At 46.8% G+C, this 24,345-nt stretch overlaps 1 protein-coding gene across 1 annotated transcript in view; it reads right to left on the reverse strand.

Annotated features, from left to right (window-relative positions):
- The window catches only part of TOM1L1 (target of myb1 like 1 membrane trafficking protein), a 96,955-nt gene that overhangs the window by 7,254 nt on the left and 65,356 nt on the right, over window positions 1-24,345 (reverse strand). The window contains exons 6-12 of the mRNA XM_044297613.1: window positions 23,732-23,812; window positions 22,652-22,768; window positions 18,636-18,769; window positions 16,659-16,713; window positions 15,615-15,765; window positions 2,135-2,231; window positions 305-365 (exon numbers count right to left, since the gene is read on the reverse strand). Of these exons, the coding sequence (XP_044153548.1) occupies window positions 305-365; window positions 2,135-2,231; window positions 15,615-15,765; window positions 16,659-16,713; window positions 18,636-18,769; window positions 22,652-22,768; window positions 23,732-23,812 (696 nt within the window). The remainder of the gene's footprint in view (window positions 1-304; window positions 366-2,134; window positions 2,232-15,614; window positions 15,766-16,658; window positions 16,714-18,635; window positions 18,770-22,651; window positions 22,769-23,731; window positions 23,813-24,345) is intronic.

Here is a 24,345-nt window from a genome sequence, read left to right on the forward strand (position 1 = left end):
ATCCATCAGAGAGCAGTGCACCCCTGAAGACTCAATCTCCAGTCTCTCTCTCTCTCTTCTCCTGAACGATCTTGTAAGCTGGCTTATGCCCAAATCAAAGTCGAACCTTGACGGATTTCACTGTGAATGGACTCCTGCAGTTTGCTATGTCCTGTGAAACGCAGAAGATAAATGAAGCAACATTGTTTTATAAAAACCTATTCCAAAAATGTGATCAAATCATCGTGTCAGATGCAGATTGATGGTAAAACATACATCCCAGATATGTGCCCCTCAGATGTGGGATTGGATGGATTAGACTTACATTATCGTACAGGTTTCTCAGGGGAAGTGCCGGCAGCTGGTTCTGACCTCCATACGGAAATCTGGTTAGAAAGTTAATAGAATAAGAGCTCATTTTTCTCCGAGAGTTTCAGTGAAGTTATAACATTTCTAAGTGAAAGAATCCATCGGATGAATGATCCTAAATTTATTCCATAGCAAATATTTCCCCCAAAGTCAACCAATAAGGGCGAGCTCACGTCTGCGCTGAAGCCGCTGTCTGGGAGCCAGTGTCACAGATTCCATTAAAAAGCCCAGAAGAAAAAGTCCTGCGTGCAGAACTTTTTTGTCTGGTGAAAAAAAAGGAGGAATCTGAAGGGAAACTGATCGGGGTCCATTGTAGTCTAGCTCCATTAGGGTCAGTTTTGGGCCCAATCCGGCTCCTCTAATGGAGCAGAACAATGGGAAAAAAATAGCAGTGATCCCGGCCTTAAAAACATGCCGAGTGTGCATGTGTTCTGAGTGGAGTAAGGGCACTTTCACACTTGCATTTTTCTTTTCCGGCAATGAGTTCAGTCACAGGGGCTCAATAACTGAAAGAACTGATCCGTTTTATCCCCATGCATTCTGAATGAAGAGTAATCCGTTCAGGATGCATCAGGATGTCTTCAGTTCAGTCTTTTTGACTGATCAGGAAAAAGATAAAACCGCAGCATGCTACGATTTTATCTCCGGCCCAAAAAACTGAAGACTTGCCTGAATGCCATTTTTTTTGTCCATAGGAATGTATTAGTGCCGGACCCGGCATTCAAAATACCGGAATGCTGGATTCGTCCTTCCGGTCTGCGCATGCGCAGACCGAAAAAAAGGTGAAAAAAACGAATGCCGGATCCGTTTTTCCGGATGACACTGAAAAGACGGATCCGGCATTTCAATGCATTTTTTTTTGACTGATCAGGCATTTTTAAGATTGATCAGGCATACGTTTTGCCGGATCTGGCAGGCAGTTCCGGCAACGGAACTCCTTGCCGGATCACTCTGCCTCAAGTGTGAAAGTAGCCTTAGCCGCTGCCGGACTCCTCAGCTTATCCCCCCCTGAGATCAAAAGGATTAAGCAATTGTTAAAGCACAGTAGGTTCCATCTCCGACATCTACTGTCAGGACATCCTCATACACATCCTCGGCCAGTCCCGCTGGTGAACTGGCTGAAAATCTAAGGTGTACTGGACGTCTTTCAACTTGCCCGATCCTTTGTTCTCAAAGAAGATAACCCACCACAGGGAGTGTCTGCCAGTTCTTACTTCCTATTACCCCCCCCCCCCCTCCCCAATTCAAAACACACGCATGCTTGGCCAAACTGAGCATGCGTGTGTATGGGAAGGTTGAGGGGAATAGCTGTTGACTTGAATGTGTATGGTCATCTTAAAGTAGTCGACCCACCAAGAACTTTTAAAAGTTATCTACAGGATAGGTGATAAATGTAGGATTCTTAGGACCCCCAATGTTTTCAAAAACTGGAGTCCCCAAGACCCGTGTGTGAATGAAGCAGTAGTGCACATACATAATCACTACTCCTTCTATAGAACTGGTGTAGATGGCCAAGTCCAGTCCTCCCTCAGCCAGTCCCATAGAAGTGAATGGAGCATGCATACTACCACTCCGTTCACACAGAAAACTCAGGGACCCCCATTCTCGTGGTCACTCCAGTTGGACCCCCAGTGATTATACATTTATCACCTATTATATGGTGAGGTGACAAATACTGTTCATGGGCAACCCCCATAAGGATAGGATCAGCGTTTAAGACTGATGTTAGCCCAAGGGAGCGTCCATCCAGCAAAGACGTAGGACTAGGAGATCATTCTTCACGTACGGAGTATTTACAGCCGCCCTCAGTTCCATCAGGTCCATCTGTGGGTACAGGAGGTCCCTGCTGTTTTCATACGCTGGAGGTTCTGTGCTTCCGGTATCTGCGATAGAAAGTCAGACTGGTTATAAATGACAAAATAACATGGTCTTATGATGTCATCAGTATCTTCCTAGCGACGGAACGATGCACCAACTCCAATGATGTCAATACTTGGATTTGGAATTGATTTCTTAAAGGGGTCATCTCAGAACCAATCATATAATCCAGGGATTTATTCTAAGATTTGGAGTCGGGAAGGAATTTTTCCCTCTAATATGGAATAATCAGCATCCGCCTCATGTTTTTTTTTGCCTTCCTCTGGATCAACACAACAGGATTAGAAGTTGGACTTGATGGACCTATGTCTTTTTTTTTATCCTTATCGACTATGTACCTACGGTTCGGCAGTAACTTTTTTTTAAGGTTTCTGGGGAAGGACAAGCATAGGTAACATTCACACATGCACCAGGTCATTTTTCTAAAATACAATGTGAAGATAAATACTAAGAATGCTTCAGTTTCAATGATCTATAAGATCTAAAGAGCTTTACTTTAACTGTTTCATCAATAAACTTCTTGGTTGGCGACCCTGACGTCCACTCTTGGTTGGCGACCCTGACGTCCACTCTTGGTTGGCGACCCTGACGTCCACTCTTGGTTGGCGACCCTGACGTCCACTCTTGGTTGGCGACCCTGACGTCCACTCTTGGTTGGCGACCCTGACGTCCACTCTTGGTTGGCGACCCTGACGTCCACTCTTGGTTGGCGACCCTGACGTCCACTCTTGGTTGGCGACCCTGACGTCCACTCTTGGTTGGCGACCCTGACGTCCACTCTTGGTTGGCGACCCTGACGTCCACTCTTGGTTGGCGACCCTGACGTCCACTCTTGGTTGGCGACCCTGACGTCCACTCTTGGTTGGCGACCCTGACGTCCACTCTTGGTTGGCGACCCTGACGTCCACTCTTGGTTGGCGACCCTGACGTCCACTCTTGGTTGGCGACCCTGACGTCCACTCTTGGTTGGCGACCCTGACGTCCACTCTTGATGAGGACCTTGACGTCCACTCTAGGTGGCAACCCTGACGTCCACCCTTGATGAGGATCCTGACGTCCACTCTTGGTGGTGACCCTGACGTCCACTCTTGGTGGCGACCCTAATGTCCACTCTTGATGAGGACCCTGACGTCCACTCTTGGTGGCGACCCTGACGTCCACTCTTGCTGGTGATAACAATAATAAGTACTAAATATGTTTCCCAGGTAACCAGTTCTAGGATTAGACAAGGAGAAATGTAAATGATGAGAGGATCCACAGGATCTGCTCACCTTGGTTACCATGACTACAGAGGTTATATCGCTCCTTCTTACTCTGTACAGTAACATATATATGGCGGGGGGTCACATGTAGTTTCCATGGCGCTCTAATACCATATGCATTATTTGGAGGGAAATGGATCAAGTTAAAGAAATATAACTGGGCTATACAGAAAAAAACAAGGTTTTATGGTCTACTCTTGGCAACCAATAATGTGCAATTTGGCAAGAAAATCGAGCACCTGTCCGAAAGGATCAACCCTATTAGAACAAGCCATACTGCCTGGTAGGGTTGATCCTTCTGATTAACATAATACCTGTCTTGTGAAAATCAGTTGTGGCATTCCTGAGGAAAAAAACTAAGGCCTCTTTCACACTTGCGTTGTCCGGATCCGACGTGTACTCCACTTGCCGGAATTACACGCCGGATCCGGAAAAACGCAAGTGTACTGAAAGCATTTGAAGACGGATCCGTCTTCAAAATGCGTTCAGTGTTACTATGGCAGCCAGGACGCTATTAAAGTCCTGGTTGCCATAGTAGGAGTGGGGAGCGGGGGAGCGGTATACTTACAGTCCGCGCGGCTCCCGGGGCGCTCCAGAGTGACGTCAGAGCGCCCCATGCGCATGGATGACGTGCCATGCGATCACGTCATCCATGCACCTGGGGGCACCCTGACGTCACTCTGGAGCGCCCCGGAGCCGCACGGATGGTAAGTATGCTGCTCCCCCGCTCCCCACTACACTTTACCATGGCTGCCAGGACTTTAGCGTCCCGGCAGCCATGGAAACAATTGAGAAAAAGCTAAACGTCGGATCCGGCAATGCGCCAAAACGACGTTTAGCTTAAGGCCGGATCCGGATCAATGCCTTTCAATGGGCATTAATTCCGGATCCGGCCTTGCGGCAAGTGTTCAGGATTTTTGGCTGGAGCAAAAAGCGCAGCATGCTGCGGTATTTTCTCCGGCCAAAAAACGTTCCGTTCCGGAACTGAAGACATCCTGATGCATCCTGAACGGATTTCTCTCCATTCAGAATGCATTAGGATAAAACTGATCAGGATTCTTCCAGCATAGAGCCCCGACGACGGAACTCTATGCCGGAAGACCATAACGCAGGTGTGAAAGAGCCCTAACAAACTTGTATTCTTTATGCAAATTAGGGCTTTGGTGCACTGAGAGGCGTGGCCTCCATTTCCTGAGGTGCACTGAAAGGCTTAGCCCCGCCCCTCGGCGCAGTGAAGTCGGCATTTGCATTTTTTCTAGGGAATGCCACAAGGCAGGGTTGATCCAGCTGATGGGTGCTCTTTGAACAGATACAGCACTGAGCTTGCTGAAATGTACCGCGCTAGATCTGTTTGTGATTAACCCTGAAACCACTGTGCCTTTTGGCGTTGACATTTTGATTGTGAAGTTTTCAATGACCGCTGTAAGCGCTTCTGTCAGCATTAGTTATGTCTGCGGGCGTAAGCAGAACATGATATTGGTGAAGGTCTGGGAGTTAGGGAGCCTCCTGCTGCTGAGGCAGGAGCCTTGAGACTCCACCACCTTGGATCCTAGATCATGCGACCTCCAATAGGTGCTGCAAAACATCCTTATCTATGTAGTGTATGACAGTATTGTTTAGATACAAAACTAGTATCTGGGCAGTATGGCAGTATTATTTCGATACAGGTGTAATATCTGTGCACTATATGGTGGTATTATTCAGACACAGGGGTGATATCTGTTCACTGTATGGCGGTATTATTCAGACACAAGTGGTATCTGTGCGCTGTATGGCGGTATTATTCAGACACAAGTAGTATCTGTGCGCTGTATGGCGGTATTATTCAGACACAGGGGTGGTATCTGTGCGCTGTATGGCGGTATTATTAAGACACAGGGGTGGTATCTGTGCGCTGTATGGCGGTATTATCAAGACACAAATAGTATCTGTGTGCTGTATGGCGGTATTATTCAGACACAGGGGTGGTATCTGTGCGCTGTATGGCGGTATTATTCAGACACAGGGGTGGTATCTGTGCGCTGTATGGTGGTATTATTCAGACACAGGGGTGGTATCTGTGCGCTGTATGGCAGTATTATTCAGACACAGGGGTGGTATCTGTGCGCTGTATGGCGGTATTATCAAGACACAAATAGTATCTGTGTGCTGTATGGCGGTATTATTCAGACACAGGGGTGGTATCTGTGCGCTGTATGGCATTATTATTCAGACACAGGGGTGGTATCTGTGCGCTGTATGGCGGTATTATTCAGACACAGGGGTGGTATCTGTGCGCTGTATGGCATTATTATTCAGACACAGGGGTGGTATCTGTGCGCTGTATGGCGGTATTATTCAGACACAGGGGTGGTATCTGTGCGCTGTATGGCAGTATTATTCAGACACAGGGGTGGTATCTGTGCGCTGTATGGTGGTATTATTCAGACACAGTGGTGGTATCTGTGCGCTGTATGGCGGTATTATTGAGACACAGGGGTGGTATCTGCGGGCGTAAGCAGAACATGATATTGGTGAAGGTCTGGGAGTTAGGGAGCCTCCTGCTGCTGAGGCAGGAGCCTTGAGACTCCACCACCTTGGATCCTAGATCATGCGACCTCCAATAGGTGCTGCAAAACATCCTTATCTATGTAGTGTATGACAGTATTGTTTAGATACAAAACTAGTATCTGGGCAGTATGGCAGTATTATTTCGATACAGGTGTAATATCTGTGCACTATATGGTGGTATTATTCAGACACAGGGGTGGTATCTGTGCGCTGTATGGCGGTATTATTAAGACACAGGGGTGGTATCTGTGCGCTGTATGGCGGTATTATCAAGACACAAATAGTATCTGTGTGCTGTATGGCGGTATTATTCAGACACAGGGGTGGTATCTGTGCGCTGTATGGCGGTATTATTCAGACACAGGGGTGGTATCTGTGCGCTGTATGGTGGTATTATTCAGACACAGGGGTGGTATCTGTGCGCTGTATGGCAGTATTATTCAGACACAGGGGTGGTATCTGTGCGCTGTATGGCGGTATTATCAAGACACAAATAGTATCTGTGTGCTGTATGGCGGTATTATTCAGACACAGGGGTGGTATCTGTGCGCTGTATGGCGGTATTATTCAGACACAGGGGTGGTATCTGTGCGCTGTATGGTGGTATTATTCAGACACAGGGGTGGTATCTGTGCGCTGTATGGCATTATTATTCAGACACAGGGGTGGTATCTGTGCGCTGTATGGCGGTATTATTCAGACACAGGGGTGTATCTGGTATTATTCAGACACAGGGGTGGTATCTGTGCGCTGTATGGCAGTATTATTCAGACACAGGGGTGGTATCTGTGCGCTGTATGGTGGTATTATTCAGACACAGTGGTGGTATCTGTGCGCTGTATAGCATTATTATTCAGACACAGGGGTGGTATCTGTGCGCTGTATGGCAGTATTATTCAGACACAGGGGTGGTATCTGTGCGCTGTATGGCATTATTATTCAGACACAGGGGTGGTATCTGTGCGCTGTATGGCGGTATTATTCAGACACAGGGGTGGTATCTGTGCGCTGTATGGCGGTATTATTCAGACACAGGGGTGGTATCTGTGCGCTGTATGGCAGTATTATTCAGACACAGGGGTGGTATCTGTGCGCTGTATGGTGGTATTATTCAGACACAGGGGTGGTATCTGTGCGCTGTATGGCAGTATTATTCAGACACAGGGGTGGTATCTGTGTGCTGTATGGCGGTATTATTCAGACACAAGTAGTATCTGTGCGCTGTATGGCGGTATTATTCAGACACAAGTAGTATCTGTGCGCTGTATGGCGGTATTATTCAGACACAGGGGTGGTATCTGTGCGCTGTATGGCGGTATTATTCAGACACAAGTAGTATCTGTGCGCTGTATGGCGGTATTATTCAGACACAAGTAGTATCTGTGCGCTGTATGGCTGTATTATTCAGACACAGGGGTGGTATCTGTGCGCTGTATGGCAGTATTATTCAGACACAGGGGTGGTATCTGTGCGCTGTATGGCGGTATTATTCAGACACAAGTAGTATCTGTGCGCTGTATGGCGGTATTATTCAGACACAAGTAGTATCTGTGCGCTGTATGGCTGTATTATTCAGACACAGGGGTGGTATCTGTGCGCTGTATGGTGGTATTATTCAGACACAGGGGTGGTATCTGTGCGCTGTATGGCAGTATTATTCAGACACAGGGGTGGTATCTGTGCGCTGTATGGCGGTATTATTCAGACACTGCACTCGCCTGTGTCTGGGGGATCAGGTCTTTGTGATGTTGTGTCTGCCGGGCTGAGGAACCTCATGGTCCAGGATGAATATCCGCACGCTACAAGACCAGGATCGATCACTTGTTTTCTTGTATTTCTGATGGATTCGAGCAGTGAGGCGGACATGGCGGTGGAGAACACGCCATGCGGGGAGGTGGGTGCCGTTATTCCGCCTCAGTACTCACTCAGGTGGATCAATAGGAAAGTGCACGACAAGTGGAGGGAGGTAAAGAAGCCAAGCCGGTCATTGTGAGGGGTGTAAAAGTCACAGATGTAGCAGAGCTGAGATTGTGATCCATCTTAACTCATTAGGTACCAGAAGGAAACAGCCATACGTCTTACACTGATTCCTCACAAGACACTGTATCAGTGATAGTGTTTGTCACCTTAGGTACCAGATGACATCCGGGCCCAGCAATGGCACTAAACACGTGCATGCTCGGCTTGTGTCAGGAGAGAAAGCTCTGGTCCGAGTGCTTGCCGCTGTCTAATGTGTGTGGCCAGCCTTAAACAGATCGCTCACCCATCCTGACGTCTGTTTTAGTAGATTATTGTATTCTACAGCATCTATTCTTATCTCTATATATTGTAATGTTTCTCTATTATTCCTACTAGAAATTTAGGACTGGGTGTTACAAGTTGAGGGCGTGTCCCTGCACGGTCTGATACTGTCCAATCAGGGCTGCCAGTATCAGACTGGGGAACGTCACACCCCTTTACCCCTTTTATAAGAGGGAATGGTAACGCCCATCCATAAACGTCTAATAGGAATAATAGAGGAAAAACACAACATACAGTAACTAGAAAAGATGAATGCAATTAGTTAGTAAAACACGTTAGGAGGGTCCTCTTTAAAGGGGTTGTCTGGGGCTGAAATACTGATGAATTATAGGAAGGAAATGGAGCCTCTATGCAAATGAGCATCAAGGAGCAACGGGGGCGTTGCTGTTGCACCTAGAGGCTCAGTTCTCTCTGCAACTGTTGCGCCCTCTGCACTCTGATTGGCAGGACCATGCAATGGAAACGTCATCACACCTGGTCCTGTCAATCAAAGTGGAGAGGGCAGTTGCAGAGAGAGCATAGCCTCTAGGCACCTTTAATTCAGCCTGCTGGAACTTTATGTTCCTCTCTATCTTGTTGCTTCATTTGCCGGTATCAGGCTGCACGGTCCAGTTGTCGGTATCAAGCCGCACGGTCCAGTTGTCGGTATCAAGCCGCACGGTCCAGTTGTCGGTATCAAGCCGCACGGTCCAGTTGTCGGTATCAAGCCGCACGCTCCGGTTGTCGGTATCAAGCCGCACGCTCCGGTTGTCGGTATCAAGCCGCACGCTCCGGTTGTCGGTATCAAGCCGCACGCTCCGGTTGTCGGTATCAAGCCGCACGCTCCGGTTGTCGGTATCAAGCCGCACGCTCCGGTTGTCGGTATCAAGCCACACGCTCCGGTTGTCGGTATCACTCCGCACGCTCCGGTTGTCAGTATCACGCCACACGCTCCGGTTGTCGGGATCATGTCGCACGCTCCAGATGTCGGTATCACGACAGTTGTTGGTATCACGCCGCACGCTCCGGTTGTCGGTATCATGGCGCACGCTCCGGTTGTCGGTATCACGCCACGCGCTCCGGTTGTCGGTATCACGCAGTTTATGTCGCGCCCGCTGTACGTCGTCCTTGTTCCATTAGATACTCAGTGACAGCCATTTGTAGATTCTCCACAATGTGACAATTACAAGGATAGTACACGCTGCAAAGTGACACGTGTGTGATGTCTGATCACGCTCCCAGCTCCGAGCAAGCTCAGCATGTGTGCACCCGCTCCCTGCCCTAAGGGGCCCAATTATCTGGCACACATACAACTCCATTGATTAGCTATACGAGGAGGATAAGAATGTAGTTCTTTAAGATCCTAGTCACCTCTGCTAAGATTCTCACATGCACAGAATTAGGGCTCGTTCACACGACCGTGTCGTTTTTTGTGGTCCGCAAGTTGTGGATCCGCAAAAAACTGATCAATTTAAGAATCAATTTAAAGGGGTTGGCCACTATATAAGTATTTTTAACTATATAGTGGGAGGTAGGGTAAAAAAGAGTTTCCTGATATACTTTATTAAAAAAATCTGAATGGTAATGTTTTTATAATGAGCCCCCTCAGCCCCGCTCTGCGTGCAGCCAGTTCGTCCATGACTGCACGCAACATGGAGGAGCTTTAGAGAAAACTCGTCCATGGCTTTATTCTAACTGCACATGCGCTGCTTTTCCTAATAAGAGCAGCGTATGCCCAGTCTGCCCCTGCCACTGGCGCGCACTTACTTTTCTTCCCGCTCCGAGCAGGAATAAGCCGGTGGTAGAGACAGAGTCGGAGCAGGGAGCGCGCCAGTGGCAGGGGCAGACCGGGCATGCTCTGCTCTTATTAGGAAAAGCAGTGCATGTGCAGTTACAAGTTTGCATGGACGAGTTTTCTCTTAAGCTGCTCCATGTCGCGTGCAGCCATGGACGAACTGGCTGCACGCAGAGCGGAGCTGAGGGGGCGGGGCTCATTATAAAAACATTACCATTCGGATTTTTTGATAAAGTATATTAGGAAACTCTTTTTTACCCTACCTCCCACTATTTAGTGGAAAGTACTTATATAGTGGCCAACCCCTTTAATGTGGAAAAGTTCAAGTGGTATGAAAACTTTTTGAAGGCACTGTAGCTGCATCTTAAGTGGGTTGTCTGGGACTGAAATATTGCTGACCTCTCCTCAGGACACGGCCACCCTGCCGAGCAGCCGGTTAAAGGTCATCAATATCCGACTGGAGGTCAACCCCTTTAAGCCAGGTCCTTGTTCCAACAGGCCGTGACCTCTGCTAAGCCTCACCCCTTCAGAAGGGTCTAAAACAATAAATGAGGTGCGAGGCATGAATGCCAGCTTCCATTTTTGGATAGGAAATCTCCCCCAACACATGTAGTCTCAGGTGGATGGTGCGGCTTTGGCAGAGGTCGGCGGATGGACACATCGCAGATCGGGTTGACAGATTACTTGGAGGAGCTGGAGAAGATCCAGCCGTCATAGTCCTTATCGGAACCAATGACAAAGTAATAGGTAGGGATTTAGGTCAAAAGCTTAGGGGCAAGGACCTCAAAGGTAGTATTGTCCGAAATACTGTCTGTACCACGAGCCACACAAGAAAGGCGGCAGGAGATTAGGGAGGTTAACAAGTGGCTCAAGAACTGGTGGAGGAAGGAGGGGTTTGGGTTCCTGGAGAACTGGGCCAACTTCTCTATCGGCTACAGGCTCTATCGTAGGGATGGGCTGCACCTCAATGGGGAAGGAGCAGCTGTGTTGGGGGAGAAGATGGCTAGAAGGTTGGAGGAGTGTTTAAACTAGGGACTGGGGGGAGGGTATTTATGTTCTAGGAGGGGAAGATAGTGCAGATAGAGACCGGAGGCAAGTTAGTGGGACTGGGGGAGGAATGGAGGGACTAGAACAGTTCAGAAGGAAAGGTGTAGGGTAAAAAATATACATAAACCTCTCAAATGTATGTATACTAATGCCAGAAGCCTGACTAATAAAACTGGTGAACTGGAATTAATGATGTGTGAGGAGGACTATGACATAGTGGGAATAACTGAGACATGACTGGATGATAGCTATGACTGGGCAGTTAATGTACAGGGTTACAGCCTGTTTAGAAAGGATCGTCAAAACCGGAGAGGGGGAGGGGTCTGCCTTTATGTGAAGTCCGGTCTAAAGCCCACACTCCGGGAAGATATAAGTGAGGGACATGAACATGTGGAGTCAGTGTGGGTAGAGATACATGGAGCTAAAAACAATAATAAAATACTAATAGGAGTTTACTATAAACCACCTAATATACCAGAGTCCACAGAAAATCTACAACTAAGGCTGCTTTCACACTAGCGTTCGGGTTTCCGTTCGTGAGCTCCGTTTGAAGGAGCTCACGAGCGGACCCGAACGCAGCCGTCCAGCCCTGATGCAGTCTGAATGGAGGCGGATCCGCTCAGACTGCATCAGTCTGGCGGCGTTCAGCCTCCGCTCCGCTCGCCTCCGCACGGACAGGCGGACAGCTGAACGCTGCTTGCAGCGTTCGGGTGTCCGCCTGGCCGTGCGGAGGCGTGCGGATCCGTCCAGACTTACAATGTAAGTCAATGGGGACGGATCCGTTTGAAGATGCCACAATGTGGCTCAATCTTCAAGCGGATCCGTCCCCCATTGACTTTACATTGAAAGTCTGGACGGATCCGTCCCAGGCTATTTTCACACTTAGCTTTTTTTAGCTAATATAATGCAGACGGATCCGTTCTGAACGGAGCCTCCGTCTGCATTATTATGGGCGGATCCGTTCAGAACGGATCCGCCCGAACGCTAGTGTGAAAGTAGCCTAAACGAGATAGACGAGGTGGCAAATCATAATGAGGTGGTTATTATGGGGGACTTCAACTACCCAGATATAGACTGGGAAACTGAAACTTGTATATCTCATAAAGGAAACAGATTCTTGGCAATTACCAAAGACAATTACTTCTCCCAACTGGTTCAGGACCGACTAGAGGGACGGCCATACTGGACTTAGTAATAACCAATAGGCCTGACAGAACAACAGATGTGCAGGTTGGGGGACACCTGGAAATAGTGACCATAAAGTAATAACCTTCCAATTATCATTCAAAAGAGTGTTTCTTCAGGGAGGAACGAAAAAACCAAACTTCAAAAAAGCTAAATTTAGCCAACTAAGAGAGGCCATAGGCCTAAGTAACTAGGACAAAGTCCTCAAAAATTTAAAATACAGCCACAAAATGGGACATTTTTAAAAGCATCCTAAAATCTCATTGTGAGAGGTACATACCGTATGGGAATAAAAGGTTAAGGAACAAGAGAAAACCAATGTGGATAAATAGAACTGCAAAGAAAGCAATAAATGACAAAAAGAAAGCATTTAAATGACTAAAACAGGAGGGTAGCGAGGAAGCACTGAAAAACTATAAGGAAAAAAATAGAATATGTAAAAAAACTAATAAAAGCAGCCAAACTAGAGACCGAGAGATTAATTGGCAAAGAGAGCGAAACTAACCCTAAAATGTTTTTCTATTATATAAATGGTAAAAAGTATAAATCTGAAGGTGTCGGCCCTCTACAGAGTAATGAGGGGGGATTTGCAGAGAGCGACGAGGAGAAAGCAAAGCTATTTTTCTCCACTGTATTCACTGAGGAAAATAAACGTTCAGATGAAATGCAGAATGTAAAAGTAAATTCCCCATTAAAAGTGTCCTGTCTGACCCAGGAAGAAGTATAGCGGCGCCTTAAAAAGATTAAATTGGACAAATCGCCAGGACCAGATGGCATACAGCCCCGTATCCTAAGAGAATTAAGTAATGTCATAGCCAGATTCTTATTTCTGATATTTAAGGACTCTATACTGACAGGGAATGTCCCACAGGATTGGTGCATAGCAAATGTGGTGCCAATATTCAAAAAGGGGCCAAAAACAGGAGCCTGGAAACTATAGGCCGATAAGTTTAACATCTGTTGTAGGTAAACTGTTTGAAGGTTTTCTAAGAGATGCTATATTGGAAGACCTCAATAAAAATAAGCAAATAACGCCATATCAGCATGGCTTCACTGAGGGATCGGTCATGTCAAACTAATGTAATCAGTTTCTATGAGGAGGTAAGTTCTAGACTTGCCCGGGGTGAATCAATGGATGTCGTATATCTGGACTTCTCCAAAGCATTTGACACTGTACCACATAAAAGGTTAGTATATAAAATGAGAATGCTCGGACTGGGAGAAAACGTCTGTAAGTGGGTAAGTAACTGGCTCAGTGATAGAAAACAGAGGGTGGTTATTAAAGGTAAATACTCAGATGGGTCACTGTCACTAGTAGGGTACCTCAGGGGTCAGTATTGGGCCCGATTCTCTTCAATATATTTATTAATGATCTTGTAGAAGGCTTGCACAGTAAAGTATCAATTTTCGCAGATGACACTAAACTGTGTAAAGTAATTTACACTGATGAGGACAGTATACTACTACAGAGGGATCTGGATAGACTGGAGGCTTGGGCAGATAAGTGGCAGATGAGGTTTAACACTGACAAATGTAAAGTTATGCACATGGGAAGGAAAAATGCAAGTCACCCGTACTTATTAACCCCTTAGTGACCAAGCACATTTTTAAAAAATTGCATTCCAAGAGCTAGAACTTTTTTGTTTTTTCATAAATGTACTTGTATGAGGTCTTATATTTTGCAGGACAAGTTATAGTTTTTAATGCACCATTCTAAGTACATGTAATGATTGATTAAAGCCAGCTGTTTAGCTAAAACCCCCTTTGTTTACGTCAGTAAAAACACGTATGGGTGGTCACTAAGGGGTTAAATGGTAAAACACTCGGTAACACTGACATGGGAAAGGATCTAGGAATTTTTTGTGAACAGCAAACTAAGCAGTAAAAACCAGTGTCAGGCAGCTGCTGCCAAGGCCAATAAGATAATGGGTGGCATCAAAAGGGGCATAGATGCCCGTGATGAGGACATAGTCCTACCACTTTACAAATCGCTAGTCAGACCACACATGGAGTTCTGTGTACAGTTCTGGGCTCCTGTGAACAAGGCAGACATAGCAGAGCTGGAGAGGGTCCAGAGGAGGGCATCTAAAGTAATAACTGGAATGGGGCAACTACAGTACCCTGAAAGATTATCAAAATTATGGTTATTCACTTTAGAAAAAAGACGACTGAGAGGAGATCTAATTAATATGTATAAATATATCAGGGGTCAGTACAGAGATCTATCCCATCAGCTATTTATCCCCAGGACTGTGACTGTGACGAGGGGACATCCTCTGCGTCTGGAGGAAAGAAGGTTTGTACACAAACATAGAAGAGGATTCTTTACGGTAAGAGCAGTGAGACTATGGAACTCTCTGCCTGAGGAGGTGGTGATGGTGAGTACAATAAAGGAATTCAAGAGGGGCCTGGATGTATTTCTGGAGTGTAATAATATTACAGGCTATAGCTACTAGAGAGGGGTCGGTGATCCAGGGAGTTATCTGATTGCCTGATTGGAGTCGGGAAGGAAATTTTTTCCCCTAAAGTGAAGAAAATTGGCTTCTACCTTAGTTTTTTTTTTTTTTTGCCTTCCTCTTGCAGGATAACAGGCCGAACAGGATGGACAGATGTATTTTTTCGGCCTTATATACTATGTTGCTATGTTACTAAGAAACCTGACCCTAAATTGCTGCGATGTCAAAAGACTGCGGGCGGTCATTAAGATGTTAAATAAGAACATTCATGTCCTCACCTGACGGCATGCCTGAGACATCAATGACATTGCCAAAGAAGCTTTATGTTATAGAAGGTCTGACCTGAGGGCTAAGGGGGATCATAGGGCTGTTCCAACAAAAGAGCTCATCATCTATTCAAAGGATAGGTGATAAGTATTTGATTGGAGGGGTCCAGCCACTGGTACCCCTCACCGATCATGATTCCCTGGGGTGAGCAGCGCTATGGCCATGCATGAGCATTGCCGCTCCATTCATCTCAATGGGACTTCTAGAGATAGCCGAGCGCTGTTCCTGGCCTCTCTTGGACAGAAGCACGGGGTGTCCCACTGCTGTAGCCTCAGCAATCAACTTTTATCTGCACAGGAAGTGTTCAGTTCCCTTACAGCGCCTAAATACGTCAAGTACTGCATAGCGCCCTCAGACCACGGGATGAATGGACAGGTGTCCAACCAAGCAAATAGATGAGGATCTAGAACAGAGAACCCTCCTGGCAATTCAGGATTCACAATTGGTTTTTAGGATTTAGGCGTCAAGACCAAACAAAGATGTTACCGATATTGGGGGCTTGCTGTGGATGGCCATTTGGCAAAACAGGAACGGCAGCGGCAGGTGGAGGGTAGCCATTAGTCTGGTCATGTGTGGTCGGCATTGGGTCAAGCTCAATGAGTTCACTGGAAGGTGCTGAAGGCTGATTCTTTCCAATCTGTAAGAAGAATGTAAATTCGATTTAAGGGGTTTTCTGGGACGTAGATATTGATGGCGCATCCTCAGGATCTGTCATTAATATCAGATCAGTGGGGGGTCTGACAACCAACACCCCCACCATTCAGCCATTTCTGGCAGCCGCTGGTGCCGGACACTATACAGAAGTCTCCATGTGTAGTTTCTGGTGCTGGCATATTAAAGCTGGGGAGATGAGCGGCGCCCCCTGGAACATCTACTACACAGTAGATGGAATCACCCCCCCCCCCCCCCATGATAGCTAATACTGGGCTTTAAAACCTAAAACCCTCGGGATCAGCTGATTGCTGGGTGGACGGAGACGACCCCTTTGCTGTTGCATCACAGTTTGATCTGTGCAGAACCTCGGTGAAGATGGCACAGTTGTTGCAGAAATTAGAGCAGAAAACACAATACAAAAGCAACGTCTGAACTAGGCCTAAGGGTGCATTCACACGACCGTAAGGTGTTTTGCGGTCCGCAAATTGTGGATCTGCAAAACACGGATACCGGCACATGGCCAGCGCTATATAGAGAATGCCTAAGCTTGTCTGCGGTTGCGGACAAGAATAGGACATGCTCTATCTTTTTTGCGGGGCCACGGAACGGAACACGGGGCCATGGAACGGAACACGGGGCCATGGAACGGAACAACGGCTGCGGACAGCACACGGTGTGCTGTCCGCATCTTTTGCGGCCCCATTGAAATTAACGGGTCCGCACCCGTTCTGCAAATTTGCGGAATGGATGCGGATCCATTTATATGGTCCTGTGAATGCACCCTTACACCCCCAGTTACAGTATTTACCCCTGACCCCCACATGACCCGTAATGTATGTGCAAATAGACATAATCGAAACAAAAATAACGCCTTACCGCGCCATGGTCCTGTCTGTCATTGGTCACCTGATTACTTCTGTTGCGTAAGAACCTGAAATAGGCAATAAACGGTTTATATATATAAAGTTACTAAACTTTTTTTTAGACACATGGGCAGGGGAGTAGTTTTGGGGGGAATTTATCACCCCCCCCCCCCCCCCCCCCCCAAGCCACTTTCCTGAAAGGGGGTGTGGTCAGGGCAGAGATGGGGCGGGGCCAGCAGGCACAGCAAATTTATCTTCATTTATGGCAGTTTTCTGGTGTAAATGAAGACAGAAATCTATGGCAGCCCCGACCACAGGCTGCCGGAGGATGTACCTAGGCGCAGAGACCAAGTTCAGACCTGGCAGATGTGGTGTAGATTTTCTGCATGGCGAATCTGCACCAAATTACAGTACACTGCATCCACATCTAGCGGAAATCTCCTGTGCAGAAAAACAAGCATGCTGCGGATTTTCACTGTGAATTTCACCCCTTCACTGTATAGGGGTTTATGTGCCGTAATATGCTGCTCATCCGCTGCTGGGAAATACCCACCATAGGTCACACGGGAGTGAAATCGTATTCTGTGCAGATTTTGGTGCGGGAAATGTACCAAATATCAATGACCCCCCCCCCCCCCCCCCATACAGTATAATGACCCCCAGAGCCCTCATTCAGTACAATGACTCCCAGTGACCCCCATACAGTATAATGACCCCCAGTGGCCCCCTCACTTGCGGTCATACTGTATGGAGGGGGCACTTGGGGTCATTATACTGTATGGGGGAGTCATTGGGGATCATTATACTGTGTGTGGGGGCCCTCACATACCTATCATTGCTGAAGTGCAGAGGAGCCGGCGGTCCTTTCATTCACGAACCGCAGCTCATCTCTCTGCGCTCCTTCTCTCCTCGGGCCCGCTGCAGCAGTGAGACACACGTCACGATGTCACCGCTGGGCCGGGCCTGGAGGAGAGAAGGAGCTGCGGTTAGTGAATGAAAGGACCGCCAGCTCCCCTGCGCTCCGGTAATGAGCGTTTCCATATGTATTGATGGAAACACGGAAACACTCATAGAAGCTGGCCCAGCCCCCCTCTGAGAGCTGGACTGCCCCCCCTTCCTTGGCACGCCACTGCGCAGTGAGCCCCCCCAGGAGCAGTGGGCCAGGTATGGCGGGTGCTGACGCTGGCCCTGAGTAAAACCCACATTTCAGAAGAGGCGGTTGGTCTTCTCTATACTATATTAAAGGGCCGCCTTTTTTGGGGGGGGGATTAAAATACTCTGGGTCCTGGCTCCTTCGCTCTGCGTCCTTAGCTGCGTTGCTTGGGGCCTCTGCTATCGACATCCGCTTTGACGCTGCTGCCTATCACTGGCCACAGCAGGTGTCCTGCCCCGTTGTGTCACATGACAAACTGACCTGATGCAAGGGGAACAGATCTCTGCTGCGGCCAGTCATTGGATGCAGCAGCGTCAAAGCGGATGTTGACAGCAGGGGACCCAAGCGAAGTAGCCGAGGACGGGGAGCCAGGACCCATCGGCGGGGAGCAGGTAACAACTATGCTTCCCTTTTGCAGGTCCGGCCAGGAGAAGGGTTTGCCAAGACCCCCTGAAAAGGTGGCCGACCCCCTTAAAGGAGTATCCCAGAAAACGTATTCATCACCAATTTAGAGGATATGTGCTAAATATCATTTTTTTTGGGGGGGGGATCCAATTGCTGGGACCCCAGGTGATCCCCATGAATGGAGCTGTAGTACGCGTGTGGATCCACCGTTCCAATCACCTCTATGGGACTGATGTAGTCACCGCTCCCAGATCCATAGAAGTAAGTAGAGCAATGGACCTACAGGCGTCCTACAGCTCCACTCAGAGAGGTGACTCGGAGAACCTCGCTCTCGGGATGTCCCGGTGGTGTGAATACGGGACTATTCGACCCATATGGTCGCGATATCTCTGAGTTGAAGGAAGCAGAAGAATATGAACGGAAACGCGTTACCTGCTGTGTCTCAGGAATATATTATTCAGGTCATCATTGACTTGCACCAGTTCAATGATCACGTCCTCGTTTTGGACAATTTCCAAGAGTTTTAAGATCCTGGCTTGCATTTCCCGACACACCTTCTCCAGCTCCTGTCAATGAGGTGCAGCCATTAATGAGGGACATGTCGCGGAGGTAAGTACTCTCTGCTGACGGCACAGGCTGCCTCCTCTCATTTGTAGAGCCTGGAGGCACCAGTGCCACTGCCATTGATCTACAGGTAATGGCGGGGACTGGGTGTTAATAAGAGAGCGCGCTTCCCACATTGTTACCGAGAAGACCGCCGTCATAAGAGATAAGAAATGTGCCTGCGGAGCGAGGAGTATGAAAGGAGGAGAGGAAATCAGGAGAGTGCTGGATGGGGGATAATGAAAAAGGAACAGATGTGAGAGAAGGGCGTATTTAAAGGGATGTTACGCTCCATGTCGAATTTTCCTTTGCAGTGTAGCTGCCGGTCCAGTCACTTCTCCATGTCTAGTAGTTCTAGTTGTCTAGTATGTCTAGTTCTCCATGTCTAGTAGTTCTAGTTCTCCATGTCTAGTAGCTCTAGTTGTCCTAGTATGTCTAGTTCTCCATGTCTAGTAGTTCTAGTTGTCTAGTATGTCTAGTTCTTCATGTCTAGTAGTTCTAGTTGTCTAGTATGTCTCGTTCTCCATGTCTAGTAGTTCTAGTTGTCTAGTATGTCTAGTTCTCCATGTCTAGTAGTTCTAGTTGTCTAGCATGTCTAGTTCTCCATGTCTAGTAGTTCTAGTTGTCTAGTATGTCTAGTTCTCCATGTCTAGTAGTTCTAGTTGTCTAGTTCTCCATGTCTAGTAGTTCTAGTTGTCTAGTATGTCTAGTTCTCCATGTCTAGTAGTTCTAGTTCTCCATGTCTAGTAGCTCTAGTTGTCCTAGTATGTCTAGTTCTCCATGTCTAGTAGTTCTAGTTGTCTAGTATGTCTAGTTCTTCATGTCTAGTAGTTCTAGTTGTCTAGTATGTCTCGTTCTCCATGTCTAGTAGTTCTAGTTGTCTAGTATGTCTAGTTCTCCATGTCTAGTAGTTCTAGTTGTCTAGCATGTCTAGTTCTCCATGTCTAGTAGTTCTAGTTGTCTAGTATGTCTAGTTCTCCATGTCTTAGTTCTAGTTCTAGTATGTCTAGTTCTACCTTGTCAGTAGTTACTAGTTTCTCCATGTCTAGTAGCTCTAGTTGTCCTAGTATGTCTAGTTCTCCATGTCTAGTAGTTCTAGTTGTCTAGTATGTCTAGTTCTCATGTCTAGTAGTTCTAGTTGTCTAGTATGTCTAGTTCTCCATGTCTAGTAGTTCTAGTTGTTAGTATGTCTAGTTCTCCATGTCTAGTAGTTCTAGTGTCTAGCATGTCTAGTTCTCCATGTCTAGTAGTTCTAGTTGTCTAGTAGTCTAGTTCTCCATGTCTAGTAGTTCTAGTGTCTAGTTCTCCATGTCTAGTGCTCTAGTTGTCTAGTAATGTCTAGTTCTCCATGTCTAGTAGTTCTAGTTCTCCATGTCTAGTACTCTGTTGTCTAGTTGTCTAGTTCTCCATGTCTAGTAGTTCTAGTTGTCTAGTATGTCTAGTTCTCCATGTCTAGTAGTTCTAGTTGTCTAGTATGTCTAGTTCTCCATGTCTAGTAGTTCTAGTTGTCTAGTATGTCTAGTTCTCCATGTCTCGTGGCTCTAGTTGTCTAGTATGTCTAGTTCTCCATGTCTAGTAGTTCTAGTTGTCTAGTAGTTCTAGTTCTCCATGTCTAGTAGTTCTAGTTGTCTAGTATGTCTAGTTCTCCATGTCTAGTAGCTCTAGTTGTCTAGTATGTCTAGTTCTCCATGTCTAGTAGTTCTAGTTGTCTAGTATGTCTAGTTCTCCATGTCTAGTAGTTCTAGTTGTCTAGTATGTCTAGTTCTCCATGTCTAGTAGTTCTAGTTGTCTAGTATGTCTAGTTCTCCATGTCTAGTAGTTCTAGTTGTCTAGTATGTCTAGTTCTCCATGTCTAGTGGCTCTAGTTGTCTAGTATGTCTAGTTCTCCATGTCTAGTAGTTCTAGTTCTCCATGTCTAGTAGCTCTAGTTGTCTAGTATGTCTAGTTCTCCATGTCTAGTAGTTCTAGTTGTCTAGTATGTCTAGTTCTCCATGTCTAGTAGTTCTAGTTGTCTAGTATGTCTAGTTCTCCATGTTTAGTAGTTCTAGTTGTCTAGTATGTCTAGTTCTCCATGTCTAGTAGTTCTAGTTGTCTAGTATGTCTAGTTCTCCATGTCTCGTGGCTCTAGTTGTCTAGTATGTCTAGTTCTCCATGTCTAGTAGTTCTAGTTGTCTAGTAGTTCTAGTTCTCCATGTCTAGTAGTTCTAGTTGTCTAGTATGTCTAGTTCTCCATGTCTAGTAGCTCTAGTTGTCTAGTATGTCTAGTTCTCCATGTCTAGTAGTTCTAGTTGTCTAGTAGTTCTAGTTCTCCATGTCTAGTAGTTCTAGTTGTCTAGTATGTCTAGTTCTCCATGTCTACTTTAGTAAATACGTGTATTCCCCTTTAGGCCTTGTTCACATTTCCGTTTATCAATGACGTGTCCTTTGACAGCGCACGTACCCATTGATTTTAATGTTTTGGTATTTTTTTTTACTGACTATGGGTTAGTAAAAAAATGAACAGAGACCCGCACTACTTTAATCTGTGATGCTGACCAAGAAAGCCCATTGAAATCTATAGATCCGTGAACATCACAGACACAACACGCATAGCATGTGTTGCGTCCGTTTTTCACTGAAGACGGATAGAAGATTCTTTGGAAATTAATTTTCAGCTGAGCAACGTCAGTGAATTACGGATGACACACGGATGGTAAAAACGGACACACGGACCAACCACAGGTCCCTCATCGACATCTTCACGGATGATACATGTACGCTTTTTTTCATGGACGTGTCATTGACACGGAAATGTGGGTGAAGCCTTAAATAATTCTGGATTAGTGATGAGCGAACTTGTGTTTTAAGTTCTGCGTCCAAAGTTCGGGTTATCGAAGAATCCAGTTATGGATTCCGCTACCACGGATCATAACGGAATTTGGAATCCATAACGGGATTCTTCGATAACCAGAACTTTGGACGCCGAACTTAAACCACTATGAACACTAGTCTGCCCTTCCCATGTTATTCTCTCTAGAAATGTAGGGTGTTACCAGGTGGGGGCGTGCCCCTCCACAGTCTGATACAAAGGAAATGGTAAAACCAATCGTCTGTTTATTCAAATGTAGGAGGAATAACAGAGGAATGGCGCAGCATATGATCCAGCATTGAGAAATACAAGAATTTACTAAAGCAGACATGTCTACCCTATGAAACCACGCCACAACCGATTTTCACAAGGCAAGTATCATTTTCTTCCATGGGATCAACATAGGGTTGATCCTGCTGACAAGTGCTCTTCAAAGGGGTATTAGGGATAGGGGATAACTATTAGATCCTCCTGCTGGGACCCCCACCGATCACAAGAAAGGGGGACCCGTATACCTGTAGAACCCTGATGGTTATCCCCTATCCTGTGGATATCGGATAACTTCACATAACCGGAACCCCCCTTTAAGGGTCAGAGGAATTTCTTTGTTTTTGCCTCTCAGCATAACCTTTTTATCTCACACCTGCATACAGTAGCCGTATAGGACAGGGGTCAGCAACCTCCGGCCCTCCAGCTGTGGTTAAACTACAACTCCCAGCATACTCTGTTCACTTCTATGAGAGTTCTGAGAATAGCAAAGCAAGTGTGCATGCTGGGGGTTGTAGTTTCACCACTGGAGGGCAGAAGGTTGCTGGTCCCTGGTCTAGGACCTTGTTGTTTTTTTTTGCTGACATCTTAAGTTAATAGAAAAGAGCAACAAACCGGAAGGAGGAAAGAATGACTGGAAAATGAAGGCAAAGAGATTGGGGGTTGTAGGCAGCAGTGAGGCCATGGGGTTGGAACCTGCAAACTTTGATTCACTCCACCCTAATGATACCTGCAGGAGGTCCACGTCCTGTGGTATCTCTGCTCCCGGGGCGTTCTCCAGCATGATCTGCGACATGACTCTCACGTTCATTTTCACCATGTCCAGCTCACTGTACAGTTTACCGATCTGAGGACAAAGGACACTTTCATGGAAGCTTACCGAGGTGACATCGTACAGGAGTGGACCCAACATCAAAAACCGCTGCATGCCTTTATATGACATCGGAGGCCCCATACACCTCTATGGCGGCATTATCATGGCTCCATACAACACATAGCTAAGGGGGCCATGAGGCCTGAAGAGGAGCTGTCGCCTCTCCTGACCTGTCCGTTGGAGTGAATACTTGTATTCCCCACAATATAACAATTCTGGATCTGTTCTCTGAAATTTGCACTTTGTTATAAATAAATTGTATGTTACCAGATAGGGTCCGTGCACATCGTGACATTGTCCAATCAACGGTGAGAGTGTCAAATTGTGCAGGATACCCCCCTTGGATAAGGGCAATGGTAACCCCCAGTTGTCAATTTATTCGTACATTTCCAGGAGGAATAAAAGAAGAATGGCACAGTGCAAAATTCAAAGGAATGATGCTCCAGAATTGTTATTTCATGGGGAATAGAAGTATTAACTCCTGACTTGTCTGCATCCCCTATGTAGTAACCATTCTGGAGCATCTATTTGTATGGTTCCATGATGTGTCATTCCTTTATTATTCCTACTAGAAACTGTGAATGAATTACTAGCAGTTTGCAATGAAGGTCCAGATGGGTGCTACCAGTTGGGGTGTATTGCACAATCCGACACTGGAAGCACTGGCAAGTGTCAGTCTGTGCAGGGCCCAACTGGTAACATCCATCTGGACCTTCATTGCAAACTGCTAGTAACTTCTAGTAGGAATAACAAAGGAGACACATGATAGATTCATAAAAAAAGATGTTCCATGATTGTTATTACATGGGGGATGCAAGTAGTCACTAAAACAGACATGTTGGGAGAGGGCGACCGCTCCTCTTTAAATAGAAGGGTAGTGTTACTAGAAGTCCCCTTTTTTTAGATGTATACATGACATCCTCTGTGACACAGTACCTGTTCAGGTGAAAGCTCCTGCGTGGACGTCTCTGTACATGATGGGGTCGTAGTTTTGTCCGAAATAGCCTCCTTTTCGGCCTGAAGAAAAAGCGAAGAGCACATGGATTTAGCTATTCTTATTATCTGCTGCTGTTACCGGGGTCGTCTCATCATAGACAATGGGGGCATGTTGCTAGGATTTGCCCCCATTGTCTTACAGGTGCGGGTCCCACCGCTGGGACCCTCACCTATATCGAGAACGGAGCCCGGCAAGGTGGTGGCTGGAGAACACTGGTCTGGCAACTACCAAGTCGGCTCCCCATAGAAGTGAATGGGAGCGTACTGCGCATGCGCGGCCCCCGCTCCCATTCATTTCTATGGGGCCGACGGTAATAGCCGAGCCAGCGCTCAGTGATTTCCGCCAGCTCTATAGAAAATGAATGGAGGCCGGCTGTGCATGCGCAGTGCGCCCTCCTTCACTAGCGGGGCTCAGTTCACGATATAGGTGCGGGTCCCAGCGGTAGGATCTGCACCTAAAAGACAATGGGGGCATATGCTAGCGATATGTCCCCATTGTCCATGATAAGACAACCCTTTACATGCACATAATCGTTGTTTGTTTCCGTGTCCGG

Source organism: Bufo gargarizans, chromosome 6, assembly GCF_014858855.1.
Source record: "Bufo gargarizans isolate SCDJY-AF-19 chromosome 6, ASM1485885v1, whole genome shotgun sequence".
NCBI lineage: Eukaryota > Metazoa > Chordata > Amphibia > Anura > Bufonidae > Bufo > Bufo gargarizans.